The 22,553-nt window shown below is 34.9% G+C and overlaps 1 protein-coding gene across 16 annotated transcripts in view; it reads right to left on the bottom strand.

The window, feature by feature from the left end:
* The window catches only part of plcb1l (phospholipase C beta 1-like), a 102,594-nt gene that overhangs the window by 34,123 nt on the left and 45,918 nt on the right, over window positions 1–22,553 (bottom strand). For all 16 annotated transcript variants that reach the window (XR_014536863.1, XR_014536864.1, XR_014536865.1 and 13 more), the window contains exons 4-8: window positions 8,368–8,508; window positions 7,339–7,418; window positions 4,780–4,833; window positions 2,541–2,616; window positions 718–818 (exon numbers count right to left, since the gene is read on the bottom strand). Coding sequence is in view for 11 of the 16 variants with exons in the window: in XM_083562094.1 (XP_083418220.1) it covers window positions 718–818; window positions 2,541–2,616; window positions 4,780–4,833; window positions 7,339–7,418; window positions 8,368–8,508 (452 nt within the window). In the remaining 5 variants the exon portion in view is untranslated. The remainder of the gene's footprint in view (window positions 1–717; window positions 819–2,540; window positions 2,617–4,779; window positions 4,834–7,338; window positions 7,419–8,367; window positions 8,509–22,553) is intronic.

Here is a 22,553-nt window from a genome sequence, read left to right as displayed (position 1 = left end):
GAGTATTCAGGACAAATGACTCTACTCTGCTTTCTGGTTTTGCTGTAACTTTTCATTTTTCGATCTCAAAAAGAGTGACTTTTTAGTGAATGACTTATATTTGTTGTAACAAGTGATATCAGGAAGTAACTTCTTTGAGAGATCCACAATACAAAATGTAACAATAAATGGTAAATTTTGTGCATTAGTAAATTCAATTTTTTAATTGTAGTTGTAAAGTGCTGATGTATAAGATGAAGACACTATTGAAAATGAGGACATTGCAAAGTAAACTTTGTGGTGGTAAACAGTGCCTTATCAGCGATTGTTCTCCTGTCAGAGTTATGGTGGGCCTTGACTAGAAACATTGTTCACTTCCTTGCACAGTAATTCATACCAAGGGAAATTGTAGAATAGCTAATTCACCATTCAGCATGTTCCCTTGTAACTGCTTATAAGCAATAACTGATTCCAAGCAGGATATCAGATAGACGGGATGGTCTTTGCCACCTCTAATTTGTCATGCAATCTTACGCATTACTTTCATTCATATTATATCTTTCATCCAATGCTCAATTTGATATATGAGTTTAATTTGCAAGCTTGCTCTGTTCAGACTGATGGGAGTTTCTGCATTTTTTTCTTGGGCTACTGCAGCCTCCCAGCTGACTATACATCCCAATTTCGAGGGACATATCAATAAAACTGGACTCAGCTTGAAACATGAAAGAGGCTTACATTTCAGAGAAGATGGTATCGATGTCCTTCCGGGGACAAATGTTATTGAGGAAAACTCTGAAAATATCTGAAGTGAACTGTTCCTGGGACATTAAATCATTCTGAAGAAGAAAAAAGAGATCATAAATGCACTTACATGCAATTGCTAGAGCAGCATGAGTGGAATTCAATAAAAATAATTTTTTTTCCAATATGATAGAATTTAACCATTGTGAAGAACAGAAAATTTAAATAAATCTAATATTTGCATTAAAATCTTTAAAGCCACTGTACTGTCACACAGACAGACAGACAGACAGACAGACAGACAGACAGACAGACAGACAGACAGATAGATAGATAGATAGATAGATAGATAGATAGATAGATAGATAGATAGATAGATAGATAGATAGATAGATAGATAGATAGATTAAGCATTGCCATTGCTTACATTACCACATGAATGGTATATGAACATGTTTTGTAGTTCAATTTAGTAGCAATTTTTGTCACGTCAGGTCCAGATCATGTAACCCAGGGATGCCCACAAATTATGGGTGCTGAGAAAAATGACACCAACCCCAATGCCACTAGTAGCATCTGTGAAGTAACGCTCAGTGTCATGTACCTGGCTATACCAAGCCCATTTTTGCACTGTGTGTTTATGGTGACTAGGTTCCTAGTTTCTGGTTTATGTCTTTGTCTCTTCCTCAAGCGACTCTGTTTGCACAATGTCTGACCTTTGCATTGTTTCTCTATTTGGATTTCTTTTGCAGTGTTATAATAAAGGAACTTAACTTGCAACTCTCACCATCTCCTCCGCCTGACTCATTAAGATTCTAAAAGAACACTACATTTTTAGCACTGCAGTTAAACTAAATGAAGCTGGTGCACACTAGACTAAAACTATAACTTAATGGAATCTACAGAATTAGGTTGTAACCATCAATTGCTTTAGTCATTGTAAAATAGTACCTTCTTCTATTTTGGAGAATGTACTGAAGGACTTATAAACTGTTTATATGATGATGCAGCCATGCAGGGTTTTATCAGAGCAAAAGCAGATGCACGGTTACAAACACATACAGACGGCAGGGTTAAAGACAGTGCAGAGGGATTAGCACTGCTGACATTTAGCTCTAATTAACTCAAAATTACAATAACAACCACCACAGAAAACACAAACAAATAATAACAATCCTCTAACACGATGCACTACTCTATTTGAGAGAGATATTAGATTATTAGATAGATTGTGTGTTTATGTGTACACCCAGGCTTTATATTGTTGCATATGGGATACATGTGATCGTATAGTTCTGAAGGAACCACACACACACACACACACACACACACACACACACACACACACACACACACACACACACACACACACACACACACATATCCTTGGCATGAATTCTTGGTAAGCAACCCATTATAGTTTAACCATAAAAGTGTTTACAGGGTTTTTTGTTTGTTTGTTTGTTTGTTTTACATATTTTACATATTTTAAATATATGATTTGGCTCTCCTACATAATTTATGACAGCATCACAAATAAACCATTTTAAAAGGCTTTATGAGGAAATCTAATTTCCGACAAAATGAGTTTGTATACAAAATCTTTAGACATATTTGATGAATTAATTATGTTTTATTGCGCTATTAGTTTTTTTGTGTCATTTGCAACTTTAACTACAAACTGAACATAATCTGATTATGTGTCTGCATAATAAAAGCTGAACATTCTAATTATATAATTACACATTTAAACATTACATTATCTCAATGCCAGTAAACAAACTTAGGATCATTGACAGACATAAATAAGGGCTTACTCTCCCAGACGGAAGACCACAGATCTCCAGTGCATTCTCAACCCGCTTCCTGTCTGCCGAAAACACACGGAAGATGCTAGAGCAGAACACACAGGGAACTCTTAGGGAAGTGTAAAACATGGCAACATATTCCATCAATCTACATCTATCTGAATAAAGAAGTATATATATATATATATATATATATATATATATATATATATATATATATATATATATATATATATATATATATATATATACAGTGAGGAAAATAAGTATTTGAACACCCTGCTATTTTGCAAGTTCTCCCACTTAGAAATCATGAAGGGGTCTGAAATTGTCATCGTAGGTGCATGTCCACTGTGAGAGACATAATCTAAAAAAAAAAATCCAGAAATCACAATGTATGATTTTTTAACTATTTATTTGTATGATACAGCTGCAAATAAGTATTTGAACACCTGAGAAAGTGAATGTTGATATTTGGTACAGTAGCCTTTGTTTGCAATCACAGAGGTCAAACGTTTCCTATAGTTTTTCACCAGGTTTGCACACACTGCAGGAGGGATTTTGGCCCACTCCTCCACACAGATCTTCTCTAGATCATTTAGGTTTCTGGCCTGTCGCTGAGAAACACGGAGTTTGAGCTCCCTCCAAAGATTCTCTATTGGGTTTAGGTCTGGAGACTGGCTAGGCCACGCCAGAACCTTGATATGCTTCTTGCAGAGCCACTCCTTGGTTATCCTGGCTGTGTGCTTCAGGTCATTGTCATGTTGGAAGACCCAGCCTCGACCCATCTTCAATGCTCTAACTGAGGGAAGGAGGTTGTTCCCCAAAATCTCACAATACATGGCCCCGGTCATCCTCTCCTTAATACAGTGCAGTCGCCCTGTCCCATGTGCAGAAAAACACCCCCATGCTTCACAGTAGGGATGGTGTTCTTGGGATGGTACTCATCATTCTTCTTCCTCCAAACATGTTTAGTGGAATTATGACCCATAAGTTCTATTTTGGTCTCATCTGACCACATGACTTTCTCCCATGACTCCTCTGGATCATCCAAATGGTCATTGGCAAACTTAAGACATGCCTGGACATGTGCTGGTTTAAGCAGGGGAACCTTCCGTGCCATGCATGATTTCAAACCATGACGTCTTAGTGTATTACCAACAGTAACCATGGAAACGGAGGTCCCAGCTCTTTTCAGGTCATTGACCAGCTCCTCCCGTGTAGTTCTGGGCTGATTTCTCACCTTCCTTAGGATCATTGAGACCCCACGAGGTGAGATCTTGCATGGAGCCCCAGTCCGAGGGAGATTGACAGTCATGTTTAGCTTCTTTCATTTTCTAATGATTGCTCAAACAGTGGACCTTTTTTCACCAAGCTGCTTGGCAATTTCCCCGTAGCCCTTTCCAGCCTTGTGTAGGTGCACAATTTTGTCTCTAGTGTCTTTGGACAGCTCTTTGGTCTTGGCCATGTTAGTAGTTGGATTCTTACTGATTGTATGGGGTGGACAGGTGTCTTTATGCAGCTAACGACCTCAAACAGGTGCATCTAATTTAGGATAATAAATGTAGTGGAGGTGGACATTTTAAAGGCAGACTAACAGGTCTGTGAGGGTCAGAATTCTAGCTGATAGACAGGTGTTCAAATACTTATTTGCAGCTGTATCATACAAATAAATAGTTCAAAAATCATACATTGTGATTTCTGGATTTTTTTTTTTAGATTATGTCTCTCACAGTGGACATGCACCTACGATGACAATTTCTAAGTGGGAGAACTTGCAAAATAGCCGGGTGTTCAAATACTTATTTTCCTTACTGTATGTATACTATTCTTATGCTATTCTTATTTCAGGCAATATTATATCTGATGTAGTCTGAGAAAACATGTTGGATGATGATGTTCTGGCAAAGAGCCAAAAGTAACATTTAAAAAAATCAGATTTTTACCAAATTATCTTTTTTTAATGCTAATAGCATACAGTATATTGACCCTTATACATTTCTATTTAATGTGCCTAGGCTTTCAGCAAAGATCATATCTGAATTTTCTACTTGGTTATGTTTTAACTGTTAAAGTGTGACATTATTGCTAAGTTGGTACACAGATGGATATCTAAATAAAAGATTTTCATCAACTGCATTTAAATTAGTTAAAGATTCAGTAAGTGAGCATCAACCGTAAACAGACACCCAAGCAGGTTGTGTTAGTTATTGTATATTAGCTACCTAGTTTGGGTTGTGTTACTTACTTCTTCACAGGAATAGATCCCTCAGGAGTGACCTGCAGCACTAGTCTAGTATACCTGTAAAAGGAAATGAATTCCTTTCAGAATCTCTCACTCTATGCAAATCCCAAATTGTCCTACCCATTCAACAAAAGCAAAAAGTTGCAGAGGCATTTGTTGCTTCACTCTATAAATATTACTGACATTTTGTATATCCATGTGCATGAATATCAGCCAGCCTCATTTGCCTAACCTCAACAAGCCTTCTGTCAGAGTTTGTTTTTGTGTGTGCAGCAGTGCATAACCATCCCCACGTGTTTCTAATTATAGCCGGTGTGAAAGTGTGTGTGGTGTGTGTGTGTGTGTGTGTGTGTGTGTGTGTGTGTCTGTGTGTGTGTGTGTGTGTGTGTGTGTGTGTGTGTATGTGTGTGCATGTGTGTATATGTGTGTATATATATGTGTGTCTGCACTGCAGGTATTTACATTTTATGCACTTAGAGCAGGATGCTCTGCATCAGCATTGGACCACAAGGGCACACTAAAAATAGCCTGCATGCATCTTGAGCTATTGTTATGGAAATAGGTTTTATTAGCTTTTTTCTTTGCAAATTATTAATGACTATTATGCAGCTGCCTATGATAGTGTTAAATACTGCAAAAGTCTTGCTGGTATTAGTTAACCAGGAAGCTTCTGAACTCAACCCCAACCGTGGTCACACACTACATGATGAATCTAGCCAACAGCACAAGAACATCACAAACTGCTGCTGCATGGACTTTAACAGATGATCTTGACAACAGATGAGCTTTTGCTGTGGCTCTGTGAATATTTCAGTGATGAGAATTGTAAAGGGAAGAAAAAGTGTCTTAGGTAAATAGAAAAGAAGACAAGCATTTATAAGCATTACATATGTACAGTATAAATACACACACACACACACACACACACACACACACACACACACACACACACACACACACACACACAGACAGAGACACACACATATATACAGTATATATATATATATATGTGTGTGCAAAAATACCATGCAATGTTTCTGTTTCGCATTGTTATTATGTAAAAACAATAAAAAAATGCTTATAGGATTAACTTTCATAGCCATTTTTTCATTTTTGTCTCAGCACATTTTACATATTTTCATTTTATGATGGTAAAAAAGTACTTTAATAAACAGTCTCATACATTTGTACTGTACATGTTTGGTATTCTTAATGCTGCAACTCCTATAGATTCTCAGACACTGATTATCTTCCACATCAGTGTTACAGCTTTTGCTCTTCAATCCTTTCTATTTATTCAGACTTTCTTTTTCATCAGAGTGCAAAATGCACACACAATTGAATTTATATGAGGTGTTCACTTGACATTAAGGAATCTTCCTCTTTTAACTCAGAAAATAGTATTTTATTGCTAGAGCTATGTGTTTGATGTTACTAACAGAAATAATTAATACGTTTTAAGGCTTTTGGTTTAGGGGCACTATAACTTTTCTCCAACATATAGTTGATTATACAAACTAAATGCACAAAAGGTGAGGTTGGCCTAGAGTTTGTTATGTATACAAAAACTTTCACCCTTCCCACATGTTTCACAGATGTGTTACACTTTGGAATGAAGGTAAAGACTAAAAACATTTCAGAACTGGACAGGTTCCTTCAATTATCCCTTTTGGAAAAAGGCAGTGGTAGCTGATCTGTTCTTAAAATCTATTGTTGTTAAATCTCATCATACATTGTTTATTACATATATGGTCCATCCGTTATGTACACATGTTAGTCAGTAAAAACTTTGCTAGACATCTGGCATTGTTATGTTTATTCACATTTTCTCCAAGACACCCACTGGAATTTCCTGCACTGGTTATTCTAGAATGCAAATGTTTTTGGCTTGGTTCTACAGATGAATACGTTGGAAAAAAGCATGGACAGTTTAAAACACAAGCTAATAACTTAAAGTCTATTCAGGCCCCTGTGACTTTCTTTTTCACTACTAAACTTACTGGACATCAGTGTAATTGTGATTTATGGCAACAGACTTAAATGTAGCAAGGTACTGAGCAGAGGGTTACAAGCACTAACTAGCTGTTAGGAATCTGAGGCTACAGTAGGCAAAGGCATATCGAAACTAATCAATTAAAGAACAGAATCAAATCTGACTGGGGCAGAACCTGATTTGTAGCCCCACTGTCTTAAGATTCAGTGTATTTTTCATTCTGAGATCCGTTTCTGTTCAACACAGTTGCGGTTATTTAAGTTAACCCTATTCTTCTTATCAGCTGGAGCCTGTCAGCATTTCTGATTAAATGTTCCCCACAAGTCTGAGCATTTAACACAAGCAAGAATCCCCTTATATTTCTGTCCTAATAATAGATTTCCAGAAAAGCAAGCACAATTTTTTGCACATCATTTTAGACAAATGACAAAAAAAAGGGGGCAATAAAGCTTATTTTAACTGCCAACATTTAATTTTTACAGGTGCTTCTCTATAATATTGGTTAAAAATAATTATTATAATTATTATAGAGAGATAGGAAAATTAGTTAATGAAACTGGTACACTTACACTTTTTCGAGACAGGACTCCCGGGACGAGTTTTGTATCAGGAGATTAGAGGACAAGCTGAAAAGTTCGTCTGACCACTCCTACATATAAGACATAAAACTTATGTTGGTGTACAACAGTATGTTTAGCATTGAACAGTTCTGTATCTGTAACATTTCCTTCGCACGTTAAAGAACACAGTGTTAGCAATCAATATTATTCCCTGTTACTACAGAAGTTTGAATAGTATGAATTTTGTTATTCTAATAATTATTTTTATATGAACACAACAATCAGTAACCAAGGCCCCTCAGACAAGCAGATTTCATGACTGGGTTATTTATTTTTTATTGTTGTTTTTATATTTACCTCTTTCATTTAACAACTAAAGAAAGAGAAAATTCAATTCACTTTTGACTTTAGCAAAAACAAAGTTTCTTTTACTTTTGTTATATATGCATATGCAAATGCATATATTTGTGGTGTGAGGTTCATGGTGAAATACTATAACTATGAACTAAGATGCTGTAAATCCAGCCTGCTGCTTTACACACATCAAGATTTACTATGTTGTTTGGGTTGCATGGATGACATTAAGTTGTGCAGTGAGGTTGCACAGATTACACGCAACCATTTCAGAATCAGGAGCACACAGATATGAGGAAATGCAGACCACAGTGAGCAAAATAATATCTGAGGAAAAGCCTATAGATAAATCCCCCACTATAGAACAACATTTACTACTACTTATATTGAGAAAAAGAAACATATTGGAAACAAAAAGACGCCTCTCAGAAAAACTTTTTTACTGAATGCAAAAAGAAAACACTACAGCAGATAAACAAAACGCTTCCCAGAGACTTTATTTTTTGATGCACAAACATGAATTGCTAAATTAGGTAAAGTTTTTCACATGATCAGATTCAGTACCCTTGCAAAAGTTTCATGAATGTAAATAAAACATAGAGATAAAATAAAACCATATATAAACATATAAATAATAAAAACATTTGTGCGCATTTACATGTAACTTGGTTATGCAATGCTTACCTTAGCCACCTCATCCTGAAATGCCATGAAGTTCAGGTAGGTGATGTTGACCATATCTGGACCAGTTACCACTGTGAGAATTCTGTTGTCAAACTTTCCCGCCACCCCGGACACCCCTAGCTGCTCCCGCACTTTAGCATCCTGTAAAACAGAACAAACTGAATCATACATGTAGATCAGTGTAAAAGTTTTGCACACAATGATGAAACCAACAAGACAATTTTATTGTTTCATTCATTATCTTAATGAACAAGAATTGTTCAAAGAGTGTATGTTATGATGTTAATAAAAAAACAGCAAAAGAAAATGTATTATAAAAATGTAATATGACCTTCTGTAATGGCAGTTGCCTCTAATGGCTTCTTTAGGTCATATGCGCTTCGTTTTGCTGATGGTTCTTACAGTTTTATCAGTTTTGCCCTGGTTGTCTTTTTGTAGGTGTGCTTCTGCCACATTCCGTTTATGTTTGTCACTGATAATCTTACTGTATGCTTCTCTAGTCCTACGTAGGGGAAATATTTTTACCAATATTTTCATTGAACCAGGCTGCACTTTACAATGTTAGTGTGCTCTGACATCTTAATGAGGGACTCCAATATATTAAGTAGAGCATATCAAAGCTGGTGAAAACTTACAGAGCTTGCTTAGTGATTGGTACATTTCCCCCCTTAATTGAAGTGTGTGTTGGAGAGTGAAAATGTTCTAATCAAAACAGCAGAAACATAATGTTTAGGAAATAATAAAAAAAAAAAAAATAATAATAATAATAATAATAACAGAATGATAGACATGATGAATAATGATTGAATTAAAAGTTCTTTAAATGAATAGATATCAGGGTAAGAAAAAAAGACTTGAAAACATTTATTATTTATGTGTGCACATGCCACTATAAGAGAATTTACAAGTGAGTTAAACAAAACTGCCTATTGTCATATAATCACTATACATTTTTCTCTCTTGTAATAAACATTCTTTCCTCCATAGACTTACAATATCATACTTCTCATTGGGAAAGGTAATGAATACAGACAGCAACTTTTTTTTCTATGACCAAGTGATGAGCCATTTAATACCATTAGACACATCTAATGCGTGGTCCATCTTTCAGACACCAGGCCTACTTTTAAATCCGAGGATACGAAATGAATGTGAATGTCTTAATAAGCGTAATGATGAGTTTGGAATTGAGTTGTGCCTGACTTGTTACTTGTGAAATGAAATCCAATATGACAGAGTAATAAAAGAAATAAAAACAAAGTCATACTGAACTGCCAGAAAAAAATTAATATGTATAGTTTTTGTTTTCTTGCACACACAGTAAATAACATTGCCTCTCCTTTTTGCCCTCTGTCTTGAACTGTGTCCATGGAGAATACTCAATAATTCTTGTGTTAATCAACCAAAAGAAATCAAAAAAAAAAAAAAGGAGAAGGATTCAGGAGTAGAAGCAAATTAGCTCCGACTAATTTTCCTAATCAAACAAAGAGCGTTGATGTGCTGTGTCATAGTGATAAATGTCCTCTGTGCGCCCCCAATCACGGCAGCCTTTAGCTTCAAGGCACACTGTTATATTAGCATGAACTTTATGCAGGTGGTGATTATTTAGTTTTCTTTTTCTCACTTTCAAGGTCTCAAGTGTGATTTAAGTTCCAAACTTCTAAACTAGAATCCAAACTTTTTTAGTATTGTAGTTTGTCGGGAGACCAAACGAAACATTTTGCTATGTTTCCACACGGACGGTTTAATTTGTCGGATGTGCGCATCACAGTGAATTTTGGTGATTGAGTTAAGACTTGACGCATCAGTAAAACAAATGTTTAGTGAATTCTTTTATTTTTTATACAGAGATTCTATTTTTATATATCTGAGTAAAGAAAGAAAGTTGTGAATAAATGGCGTTGGAGGTTTTAATTTTACCTCATCTTTATTTATTTATTTATTTATTTATTTATTTATTTATTTATTTATTTATTTATTTATTTATTTCAATTTTTTTATATAAATGATCAAACAGAAATATGCATGCCATTTTTTTGTTGTTGTTGCATGCAAGAATATCTGTTAAAAACTAACAGCTTTTACTTGCCATATTACATCAAAATGCAAATACAAATAAACAACTAAAGAATAAGAATTAACTTTTTAAAAATACATTTCAGATTACTAAAAAAAAAATACAAAAACGTACTGTACGTTGGTTTTTTTTCACCTTTAGTTTGAAATGATCCCAAACTTTGGCAATTTTTTTCTGTCTATTTTTTTGGCCTGAATCTGAATCTCTGCTTCTGATTCCGAGGCTCATCTGCTTCATCTGTCTTGTTATGTTTCCTCAAGAGCTATTTGTTAGACAGAATTCTCTCCAGGGTTCTGAGGCTTAGTTTGATACCATGCGATACTATTGATTATAGCCTTTTTATTTTTAATGTGTAAATCTTTCTGGCACAGCAGAGGGGGTGACGCTGCCCGATTGGCTAAAAAAGTGCGGGGGAAAAGTCGGAATTGTGAGAAATAAAAACAGAATTCCGAAAAAATAAAAAAACGCATTTCACTGCTTGTCGTACTCTGTATGTGTATGTGACAAATAAAATTTGATTTGTTTTGATTTAATTTGAAAAAGTTGGATTTAGGCAAACATTTCTTTTTATGTGCGTTCCATATGAATCTTCTCCTCACCCCTCCCTGTTTTCTCCCCGTTCCTCTTTTTTTAATCTGCAGAGTCTTCTGTGTTTACCAATATAGATTGCACCAAAGTTTAGTGGGTGGTGTGTCAGTATTAATGGTCCGTAATAAATTGTTAATTATTAATAAAACACTACAGAATGCACTGAATGCACATTTCAACAATTCCTCAAACAATGCCTTTAATCTGAACATGAGGTTTAACACTTGGGTGGCAGTGGCTTCTCAACCCTTGTAATTATATAACATATAAATTGCAGCTGAACTTATTCTTTCTGTAAATCAAACTTAGAAGACTAATGTAGCTTAGCTCTAATAGATTTGATGGTACATCTCAGAGCAGGGCACTGCAGAGGTTTTGATGCAGAACCAAGCTTCATTTGCATACTAGAAACATTGCTAGCAGAGCTTTGCTGCAAAGCCTCAGCTTATGACCTAACGGAATGTAAAAATTAGCAAGGTATTAGATGTCTAATCAATAAAGAACAAGCTAATGATTTATATGCCAATAAATCACATAATTATGTACTAAAAAAATTGGATTCACATCAATTGCTGTCTTGAAAAGAAGATCAAAACAAATTCATTAGAGAGAGAGAGAAAAAGAATGGGAGTGGCTGCCAGAAATGATATTTCCAGTAGATAATCAAAACCCACAAAGAGCAAAAACCATGAAAAAAATTACCACTTATTTATTGCTAATGGAAGGATTCTGAGCAGTGAAACCACCATGAGCATACTGCTTCTTCCTCTGCATTAGCATTTCACAAAATTCTTTTTTTATTGATTTGTCTATGACTGTGAGGCAAGCAAGGAAATATGTGAGTTAACCCGCAGCATCATGCCTGACTGCTCATGTCTATAAATTTTTGTCATAGCCCTAATAGCAGATCACATAAGAAAATACGCTGGTTATATCAGTATAGGCACTCTTTGGCTCTGTGGTTTTGTAGCAAAAAATAAAAAAACATTTAGTAAAAAAGTCTGTTTATGCTTTAAAGACTGCTTTTAAAAATAAAGATTAAATTAGTGTACTAGTGCATTGTGAAGTCTGCTGGATGTCCAATTCAAAAACCCTGGCAAAAGAAAGTATCAGCTCTGCAGGATTTTAGTGTCTCACTGTGGGTGTTTGTGAATTATCAGGACCAAAACTGACACTAGATCCTGACACTGCTTATAAGATCCTGACCAGGCTTTCTAACTTAACATTAGGGTTAAATCTATGTATATGATATGATTATATGATGTTAATGATTATACTGTTTGATGTTAATGATTTTTTATATATACAATTCCAAAGTCCTGAATTGTTAGAAAATAGTGCTGGCTTTAATTCAACTTTTGTCTATTGGTAGTAAACATATTACTCTACTATTTAAAAAGTCATTTTAATTTGAATTCATTTTTAAATGTGAAAGATAAATTTTATTGGAATATTTTGGTACTTTGGTGTAACCCCCCCCCCCCCACACACACACACACACACACACACACACACACACACAATACAACCCACCCCCCTTTGACAGAGTCACTCAGTTCATCAAATGTGTATAGATTTAATTATTACCCCAAATGAGTCAAGTGGACAAGGGACACTGGTGCTTACTTGTGCTCCAAACAGCTGATTTGATGCTTTGCTTAAGCAAATTGCTTACTCAGTTACTACAGCAGCAGGTCACACAAACACAAAACATCACATGTAATAGCATCAAAGAGTAACCCTCTACACTGTGTTTGAAACATGGTAAAGGAAATACTATTTTATATACTGTCTTTAAGTAATAATTTGGGTCCTAGAATCGTGACTTTATACGAGAACTAACAGTGGAGTATCCACCATTTCACCAGACTCCACCACAACATCGTCATTACTTTCTGCATCACATATTTACATAATTTAAATCATGTTATTACATCTACAAGGGAGTTACAGAAAGTTATTAGAGCCCTGCAGAGAAAGTGAGTGCAAAGATTTTGGTGAAAGCTCACAATCCATTCCCTCATTTTGGATCAGTCCCTCCAGCAGATTGCACTTCTAAATCAGGCATGTTTTTATAGATTAGCATTTACTATGACATCATTAAATATTACATTAAGTGGCAATTAAGGAGGATTCCACAACCCAAATTCTTGCTCTAATAACTTGCATACTTCATATGACACAGTATAAAACAAAGGACATGGTGTCATGAAAAAAATCACATCTTTCCATTTTAGATCATTTAAATTCAGTTTCAGCATTTAAGTTAAATCTACTCTATTATTCTATTCCATTATAGCCATGTAATAGCATGACTGTCAATTATTTATTTAATTTTTTTTACACTACTTTTAATAAAAGCCTAAAATATTCTTCTGTCTCCAAATATGTTTTATCGAACCCAATAATAGTGCACAGATGGAGACAATTTTCCACCATCTGAATCACAGACACCAAAAGAAAGATCACAAAATATCAGCCAATCTTTTTCCAGCTGTAATTCCTATATCCATTATATTAAAATTTACAACCCACAATCAGAAGGTATTTTATACAAATGTAATTATAAATGTCTCCACCTAAATCCTTTTTTTGTTTAGACAAAATGCATCAAATCTAAAGTATGTTGTTTGGACCCTTGTATTAAAAACCAACACATGTAACAAAATTTGTTTCAAGCCAAGGTAGCTAATTTTTTTATTGCATGGAAATAATTAGCATTTTTTCAAACTGCTCTAAGTTACAAGCTTTAAAGGTGAGCACACATGAAAGCATTTTTTTTTTCTGCCTCTGTTGAATGCCATTTGCTGACCATATGACCTGCTCTTTATGCATTAATCAGTTTGGCAGTGTGGCGAAAAAGCATCACAGTGCACACAGCTAGTTTCTGCAGCACTGCGGAAAAGGTCTAATCTTTATTGGTTATCTGTCAGCTGAAGCTTTACTGACCAAGGAGCAAGTTGGGAGGCAATGATAGCTTAAGGATTTCTCAGTCGTGTTCTTAATTTATAATGTTTAATTAAACTGAGGGTTGTGGCTAGAAGCCTAAGAAATTATGCACATGAATTGTTGCTTCCTGCAACCCATTAAACATTTGTTACTCAAAAAATTACTCAAAGTATCTTATAATCCAAATTTTACAAAATATAACCCAAAGATTTGCATTGAGCAAGATGTCTGACACAAAGTCATTAGCATTTGCCTGGAAAACCATGCACTACACTTCTATGCACCTGAGGTTATAGCCAGAGTTGAGTTAAATATGCACAGTGGAGATTTAATATACATTTTCTGTGCATTCTGCATATCGGGTTTCCAGTCCAACATCACTGTCTGATTGTAATTGTAAAAATAGATTGCCTTTTGAAGCCAATATTAAATACACAAATATGACTCCTATTTAACATTATCTTTATGGCAGACACTGCTCACTTAATTACACTTGATTTCTTCTGGGTGAAGTTACAGTATGAATGAACTTTTATCCATGTTATTTGTCTATGGTAGAGCTTAAAGTTCTCAGTCAGCTTATCCTTCAAACCATCAGTACATTTTATTTACAAGAGAGGAAAAAAGTTATAAAATCATGAACAAGTGATGACTTAAAAAGCCAATTAAAAGCATAATTAAAAAGATATACCCCATACACATATTACAGTTTAATACATTTTATTTAGTAACTCGTGGCTTCATTAAGTTTCACGCACAAGTAAATAAATTGCAGTGATAATTCTGGCACTACTCTTTCAGCAATATGCTATTAGATATATTTCCCTGCCTTTTTTTTTGCTGTTTGGGAGTGACAGTATATAGGTGAGTACATTTGTTAAAGGTGGTGATCTATGGCTTTTGAAAAACGTATTAACATTGCTTCAATTTAACCTCAACCTCAAATTAGTAATTTTCATGATACATTTCTAATTTTGACAAACTACAGATCCATTACCAGTATATTTCCAGTCTCCAGGTGAAAGTCTCTAGTGAAATAATTGAAAGAATATTGAAAAACTAGCCCTTCTTTTTGGCATAGGCAGCACTGAGATTGTTAGAGAGTGTTAAAAAAAAATCTATATGCTACACACCTGAAATATACTGAAGCAACAGTTTTTCACCAAAATCATAGCTATCTATCAATCATTCCAATCACCCCTGCTGTAACCATTCTTTAAAAAGTACAGACAAAAGTATCTTTCTATCTAAAGCTAATTTTGTAAGTGCCAATAAAACATGCCTCTTTCTGAATGATGAATGATGGTTTTGAAAGCTCCAGAAAACTTGTGACAGACTAATTTTATTGTCATTAAAATAAGGATATAATGCACCATTATGGAAATGCAGGTTTGCCAGGAGAAGATGAGGGTGTGTATTGAGGAAAATCTGTATGCATGGAAACTTCTTGTTATGCATGTCTGTGCAATTAACTGCAGTCTAATACAATTTTGGTAGAACTGTCACATCAATTTCTATTTAGAATGTTTAAGTGTTTAATACTACGGGTGTTTAATAAGTCACTTGCTTGAAAGAGGATTTCATCCTTCAACTTCACTAAACATAATATACTTTAAGCTAGAGGCAGAAGACCAGGCCAAATTAAATTCAGTACATAAAATCTGTATACTTAGTGGACATAGTGGGTATACTTAGTGTGATTATGCTAGGAAGAATGCACACTGCGGCAGTACCCTATATGTCCAAATGAGCACTGCAGATAACCTTTGCGCTAGTAATGAATCTTGTCACCAGTGCTTGCTAGCCTGTAAGTAAAAAGTGTATTATATGGTGCCATACAGTGACTAAACAATATTAGGGTGATGGGAAAGGTAAAAGATAAAATGTGTTAAAAAAGGTAGAGGTGAGAATACTCATCCCAACAGAGAAAACTATGGAAAAATGCCAGACCCATGAGAGGGCAATGTGCTGACTGATCATTAACCATGCAGCATCAGCAGTGGCTAATGCTGAACTCAGTCCTCAGGACACCATGCTAGAACATCTCCTACAGTGAGCAGCCTGGTCCTATGCCAAGCCATAACCCTGTTTGCTCTGGACCTTCAAAATAAATTATCCATCTGACTATGTAAGAATTACAACACAACAGGAAATGCTGTTGCAAGGGGGAAAAAAAGGATTTCAGTATCAGCATACCCTAAAAGTAATTCATTAAGTAATAAAATTAAAGCTGCAGTTATAAAAAATGCCTTAAGTGGACACTTGGAATCAAATCATTCTTTCTATGTTTGTATGTAGTAACCAGACGAATAAATATAACCGTTAACTAAATTGTCTTTCATAATAAATAAATGCAAATCCTTTGTGTTTGATCGTTATAGACATTACCAGATGCTGTACTTCTTTATTGGTTAGGCTACACTTGGCCTTTGTTATAGCTGTCCTGTGTTACTGTTTGTTTTTGGTCTCTTATGTCTTTAGTTTTACCTTTAGCATTTGAAATGCATGGCTAATTTAATACATATCAGGTATTTGTCTTTAACAATGCAGAAAATTCCCCTGTTCAAAAAACCTTGAACATGAACATATTCCATAATTCCTCTAAAAATAGAAAAAAGGTTGGATTAACTAGCAGTAATAAATGCCCATTCCAAAGATAACATGTTCAGTTCCTACCCTCTCTTCCCGTCATTCTTCAGCAAGTTTATATATTTATCTGTTCATCGGATGCTGTTTAAGAACTGTACAAACTTTTCTTTTGTTTTAAATATTGTAAGCAACTAAAATGTGCACTTTGTGGCTTTAATGCTTGCATCTTGTGCTTATACCTCTGTATTTACTCTGGTGAAGACTACTTTATTCTGTTGTCATCTATTATGTATTTTTCCATGGTCTTCTTATCTTTTTGCTGTCCCTGAACTTGTCACGTCAGCTATTTCTTTTGTAGAATGCATCAAATAATTGGTAGTAGTTAATATATATCTTTTTCTCTATAATGAGTTTGTTCATTTTATTAGACTAATGATGGCTTTTTTTTACTGGTAGTGACAGCTCTGAAGACTTCATATTGAGAGTTAACAGCAACAGATTCCAACTGCAAAAGCCACACTTAGACCTTTACAAAAAATAAGACTCATCTCAGAAATATTGCTAAAATAAGAAATATGATGTTACATGATGCAGAGAAACTAGATCAGGCTTTTGTTACATCTAGGTTGGACTACTGCAATGCCTTGCTGTCTGGATGTTCCAGTAAGTGCATAAATAAAATTCAGTCCAGAATGCAGCAGCAAGAGTCCTTACCAGAACCAGAAAATATGACTACATCACCCTAATCCACTCTATATTGGCTTCCATTCAGTTCTCACATTGATTGAAAATGTGAAAATACTACTTACGACTACTACATACAGTATACAGCATTAAATAATCTCATGCCTCAGTACCTGAGCAAACTATTGGTCGATTACGATCTACCATGATTACTTCTTGTAAAAGGTGCAGGCTATTTGTTGGTACCTCGGATTGATAGTGAAGCCTGCAGCAAGGGCAGAGCTTTTTCTTACAAAGTCCCACATTTCAGCCCCACAGTGCTTACTTGCACTCTAATCATACTGCACAGTGTCCTAAACTATTCTGTAACTATAAGGCTAATAACCAATTAATAAAGAACAATAACAATAAACTAATAATGTTATGGTTATGAAAACATGTTTCTCTCTCTTTCTATCACCCCCTGTTTGAAAAAGTTATGTTCAGTGAACAAAACTCACTAAAATGTGCTCAGTAGTAAAATGTAGTATTGTGTTATTTATTGATATTATTAGTATTATTATTATTATTATTATTATTAGTATTATTTACTTATCAAGTTTTTTACTCTCATACAATGTTTATTGTCCAGCAAACCGTTTGCATATTTTACAAATTTAAATGTTTTACAGTTTGTTCTCAGGTCAAAATACAACACTGACTCCACAAACTAACCAGCAGACACTGCAGCTGTCAAACATGGCCACCATACACTCCAGTCCCCAGACCTCACACACACTCAGCGCCTGCAATCATCTAACTTCATTCCACAATAACATAAACAGACACCCATTATAAATAGACTCTCATTCATACATTCTTTAAAAAGAATACGCTGTTTAGTACTTGAGCACCTGAGAACACCAAGCCTGTTATCAGCATATTTGTTGGGTTTGGACCTGTTTTGCTTTACGTTATTTGCCTGCAGTCTTGTCAATACTGATCTTCTGATTAATGCTAATGTCGTGAGTTTGAATCTGCTTAACGTGTAGGATTTGTCTACCTGAATCTCTACAAACTGCCTTTACCTGTGACTGCTAGTCTAACATGCCTAGTCTTTTGTTTGCAAAACAACTAGGATGTAACCCCAAAACTTGGGTGGGATAATACAGTGGTGGGATAATAATACCTAAATTTGTGGCAGGAAAGTACATTAGCTACAGGGTATTAATTAGTTGCTTTGTTAAAAACTAAACCACTGCCAATATCCAAGAGAGTAAGGTTGTAATGTGTCCTCTAATGTGATACCTGGTGGCTATTTCATTTCTGTAGAACAAACTGAAGGAGAAATCATTTATGTACAGTAGTTTCTCTGTGAACAGCTGAACACATTCCCCCCCCCTATTTTTGCTCAGCAAAAAATAAAACAGATCCAAAAACTTACTGAGATTTGTTACAGACTCCAGCCTCAGGAGTTTAAATGATTTTGGAAATGACTGTGGTTTATTTGAGAAATTCTTTTAGGAAGAAATGGATAAAAACAGGAAACAGATACAGAATAACATGCAAGAACTGGATAATATCACAATAAAGAGGACGACTGCTGCTGCTCAAAATCTTTTTACTACTAAGGATGGATTTAAACGCTCTTCCTGTATAAACAGAAATTTTTAAAGGAGAAGCTGGAAATGAATTTAAAAACAAACAATAACCTTTGTGTGCTTTTTGGACTGTGATAAATTTGCTGTCATTCGGAGAGAAAAACCTTAAAGCTGAATGCCGGAATTTGGAAGTCATGACCTTTGCTAAAATGCAAGCAAGAAGTGAGACTAAAAACTGACACAAAAGGCAGACATGCATTATCATAAACATTTCCTACTTATATTTAATATATATACACTCTAAGAATAGCAATGTTTCTCATGGGTTCGGTGGACAGTTAAGGGCACTTTGTTTGAAACCCTTCCAAATGGGGAACAATCTGTACTGCATTGACCAAAGAGTTACAGAACCATTATTAGTTCCCCCAAAGTGTAAAAAAAATTCAGCCACTTTTTCATTATGCTTTTCATTAAACCATGATTAATTGGTATATGGTACCATTAAATCCAAACCCAAAATGTTAATTTTCAAGGTTATTTTTTGATGACTTTTATCATTTTGTCATATTTATTAGCTCTAATAATCTAGCAACCCGCCTGTTCTGAGAGAGAACATCCATCTGCTTCACACATATGAACGTTGAATATGACTTGATGGGACATCTGTGTGTGTGTGTGTGTGTGTGTGTGTGTGTGTGTGTGTGTGTGTGTGTGTGTGTGTGTGTGTGTGTGTGTGTGTGTGTGTGTGTGTGTGTGTGTGTGAACTTGTGCCTGATGACAGTCTCTTTTTGAGCCTATGTGCTACAGTGATTATAGTGAGTCAGTGAACTAATTATCTGTGAAAAAAAGACCAAAAGAAACTGATCTTGCAAATGGGAGGATATATCTCATCAGCAAATTTGTCAATAAATAACTATTGTTAGCAAACTGTCCTAGTGTGATCATGAGAAATAAATCGAGCTGGAAATCGAGCTGGATAAATATTAGTAGGTAGAGAAGTAAATTTAATTTAGAATTCATTATGGTCATACTACAACCCTAACTTTCATTTTTAACAAAACCAGCTCAATGTTGTTTCGGAATCAGTTTGTAACATATTGCAAAATGTGTACTCTGTATCCATCAGAAAACAAAGGAATAATAATTTCTATTGCAACACTTAGCATTATTAATGAATGTAAAAGCTAAACACATTAATTGGCACACATTTGCTGTAACACGCAAAGAGGAATAAAACTTATTTTTATATTACAAAAGGCACTGATTTTATGTATACACATTAAGATGGGTATAGCACTTCAATAAAATAATAATAATAATAATAATAATAATAATAATAATAATAATAATAATAATAATAATAGTAATAGAAGAAGAAGATGAAACTAAAACTAAACTAAAATTTATATAATGTCATTTTGTATTATAGATAGTTTGTACAGATAATTAATGATATCCGCTTCTTTCCACCAAAGATTTTAGAAAAAGAAAAGCAAAATTCAGTCTATAGGTTTCCATAGATTCTCTTCACAATGACAGCAATTTTGTTTCACCTCAGTTTGTCAAAAAAACAGTGTGGTTTCAGTATAGTTAGCTGGGTGTTTTGATAGATTCTTGTGCAGCCTAATAATTTAGTGAAAAAGAAGTTTGGCTCTAGCTTAGCTTACAAGTCGCTTGTAGCTTGACAAGTATTGCAAAGTAGCTTTTCAAACCCTGGTCTGCACATTTATTGAACTCTATTACTGGCCCATAAACAACTGCCTAGCTTTCAGATTTGGATGTACATAGAGTACTGAAGGATTTAGAGAGCAAGATAAATTAAATGTAGAGAGGTGACGGATGTTATTCCCCCCATCCTATATTCAAATCTATGTAAAGCTCAGCTCTGCTGAGCTTGTTGCCTTCCCTCAATTTAGCAGCAATGTACGTTCCAAGAATTTTAAGTTTGTTTAGAGATATGACTACACACAATTTGTACTGTGAGGCACAATCTATCTTTTTTTTTTCATATAGCAGCAGAAAGGTCAGAAACATGTGCTCTAGTCCATAGTGTGACGTGTGTTCACATTCTAAATCAGCTTATTTCCTATGAAACCAACAATTGGACTTATATGGGAAAAAAGTCCTGAACACAGATAACATTGCAAAATGCTGCAAATGCTCCAGCTCTCACAGGGAGTCATACTTCTTTATAACTACACAGATGTAAGACCATATCCAAGTGTTAAACAATGGTGGATTGTCCCTGGTCCCCACAGAACATCATTTACATTTGCAGCTATTGTTTTTCTACCTATATTCTACTTTGTTACATCTACATTAAAAAAGAAATATTTATCCATAATTATGTAGTTTTTATTAAAAATATTTTTTTTTTATTAAACTTAATAAAAGTTTTAAGCTTTCTCCAAATATCATAAATAAGAATATTCACTAATCATTATAATTTGTCAGTGTTCATTTAGATTTGGTTCTAGTAACAGTGGTCACAAGGTATGAGTAGGCCTTCTTGTCCATTAAAGGGCATATTTATACCTAGGGGCAATTAACAATCTGCATACCTGCATATTTTTGGAAAGTAAGGGGAAAGTGAAGAACCCAGATGAAAGACAAATGAATACTAGGAGAACATGTAAAAGCACCACTAATGATTAACTGATTTATGGATTGAACCCAGGATGTTTCAAACTGCACTATTGTGCTGTTTTTTATTTCTCTGCTGTGATTTCACACCTGTCATTAAAAACGACTAGTCTATCAAAATGGTGAGTGCAGCTCAGTAGAAAGAGGTCCAGGCTGATGTTTGATTCAGTCAGAATTGTGGCCATTTCTCTCAGTGCCTATTCTTCCTTTTTCCCCTGTGAGATTTATGACTGGAATTGAATTAAGGCAATGGCTAGCTGCTCTGCTTCAGTGAGCTTGATAGAAGAATGGAAAAAGGTGAAAGGTCATGCTTCTGCCTTAATTACACCAATACAGCAGTTCGACCATCTCACAGTTAACTCTCTCCCTGTGAAATATGGTGTGCTGAAAATAAATGAATTAATAGTCGAGGTGGACTGGCTCTAATAAGCCGTAAGCTACAGGCAATTTCAAGAGAAAATGCTTCGGGTGGGTTGAGTGTAAAGCACCATCATTTGATGTGTCATGCTGGATCCAGAAAAAAAATCATCATTTTCAGCAGGGGCAAATCAGTTCTTCTTACTTGTTGCTTACAGTTTATGATATCTGATGCTAAATATGATCATATGAATTAAATAAATGAAATTAATGCATGAAGAAAATAAAATGCTTTGCAAGAATACAAAAAAATCACTTAATCAAATAATTTAAAGCACTTAGCATATAAATACCCAGTAGCAACTGTTCACATGTTTTAAGACACTTTTAACATGTATCAGGAGTTGATCATCAATTATAAAAAACACAACACAGTGAAGAATCCAGCACTTAGTACCATGTTTTGGTTACCTAGAAACATTAGTCAATTTCACACATTTTGAAGAAGGAAGTATTACCCTGCTGTTACAATAATGCCAGGTTATAAATTTGACTGGATTTGTATTAATCTATCTATTCTTTTATTCAGTCACCTTCACTAATTGCTTTTTTATTGACCAGAAACATGTGGACACTATGTGTACAACACTGACTAGGAGACAGAATGCTTATTTAATATCATGAACAGCAGCTACGCTAATTCCTCTCCACTGCTTCTC

Source organism: Silurus aristotelis, assembly GCF_946808225.1.
Source record: "Silurus aristotelis genome assembly, chromosome: 15".
NCBI lineage: Eukaryota > Metazoa > Chordata > Actinopteri > Siluriformes > Siluridae > Silurus > Silurus aristotelis.
Note: the sequence above shows the minus strand (reverse complement) of the source record. Positions and strands in the feature narration are given on the sequence as shown.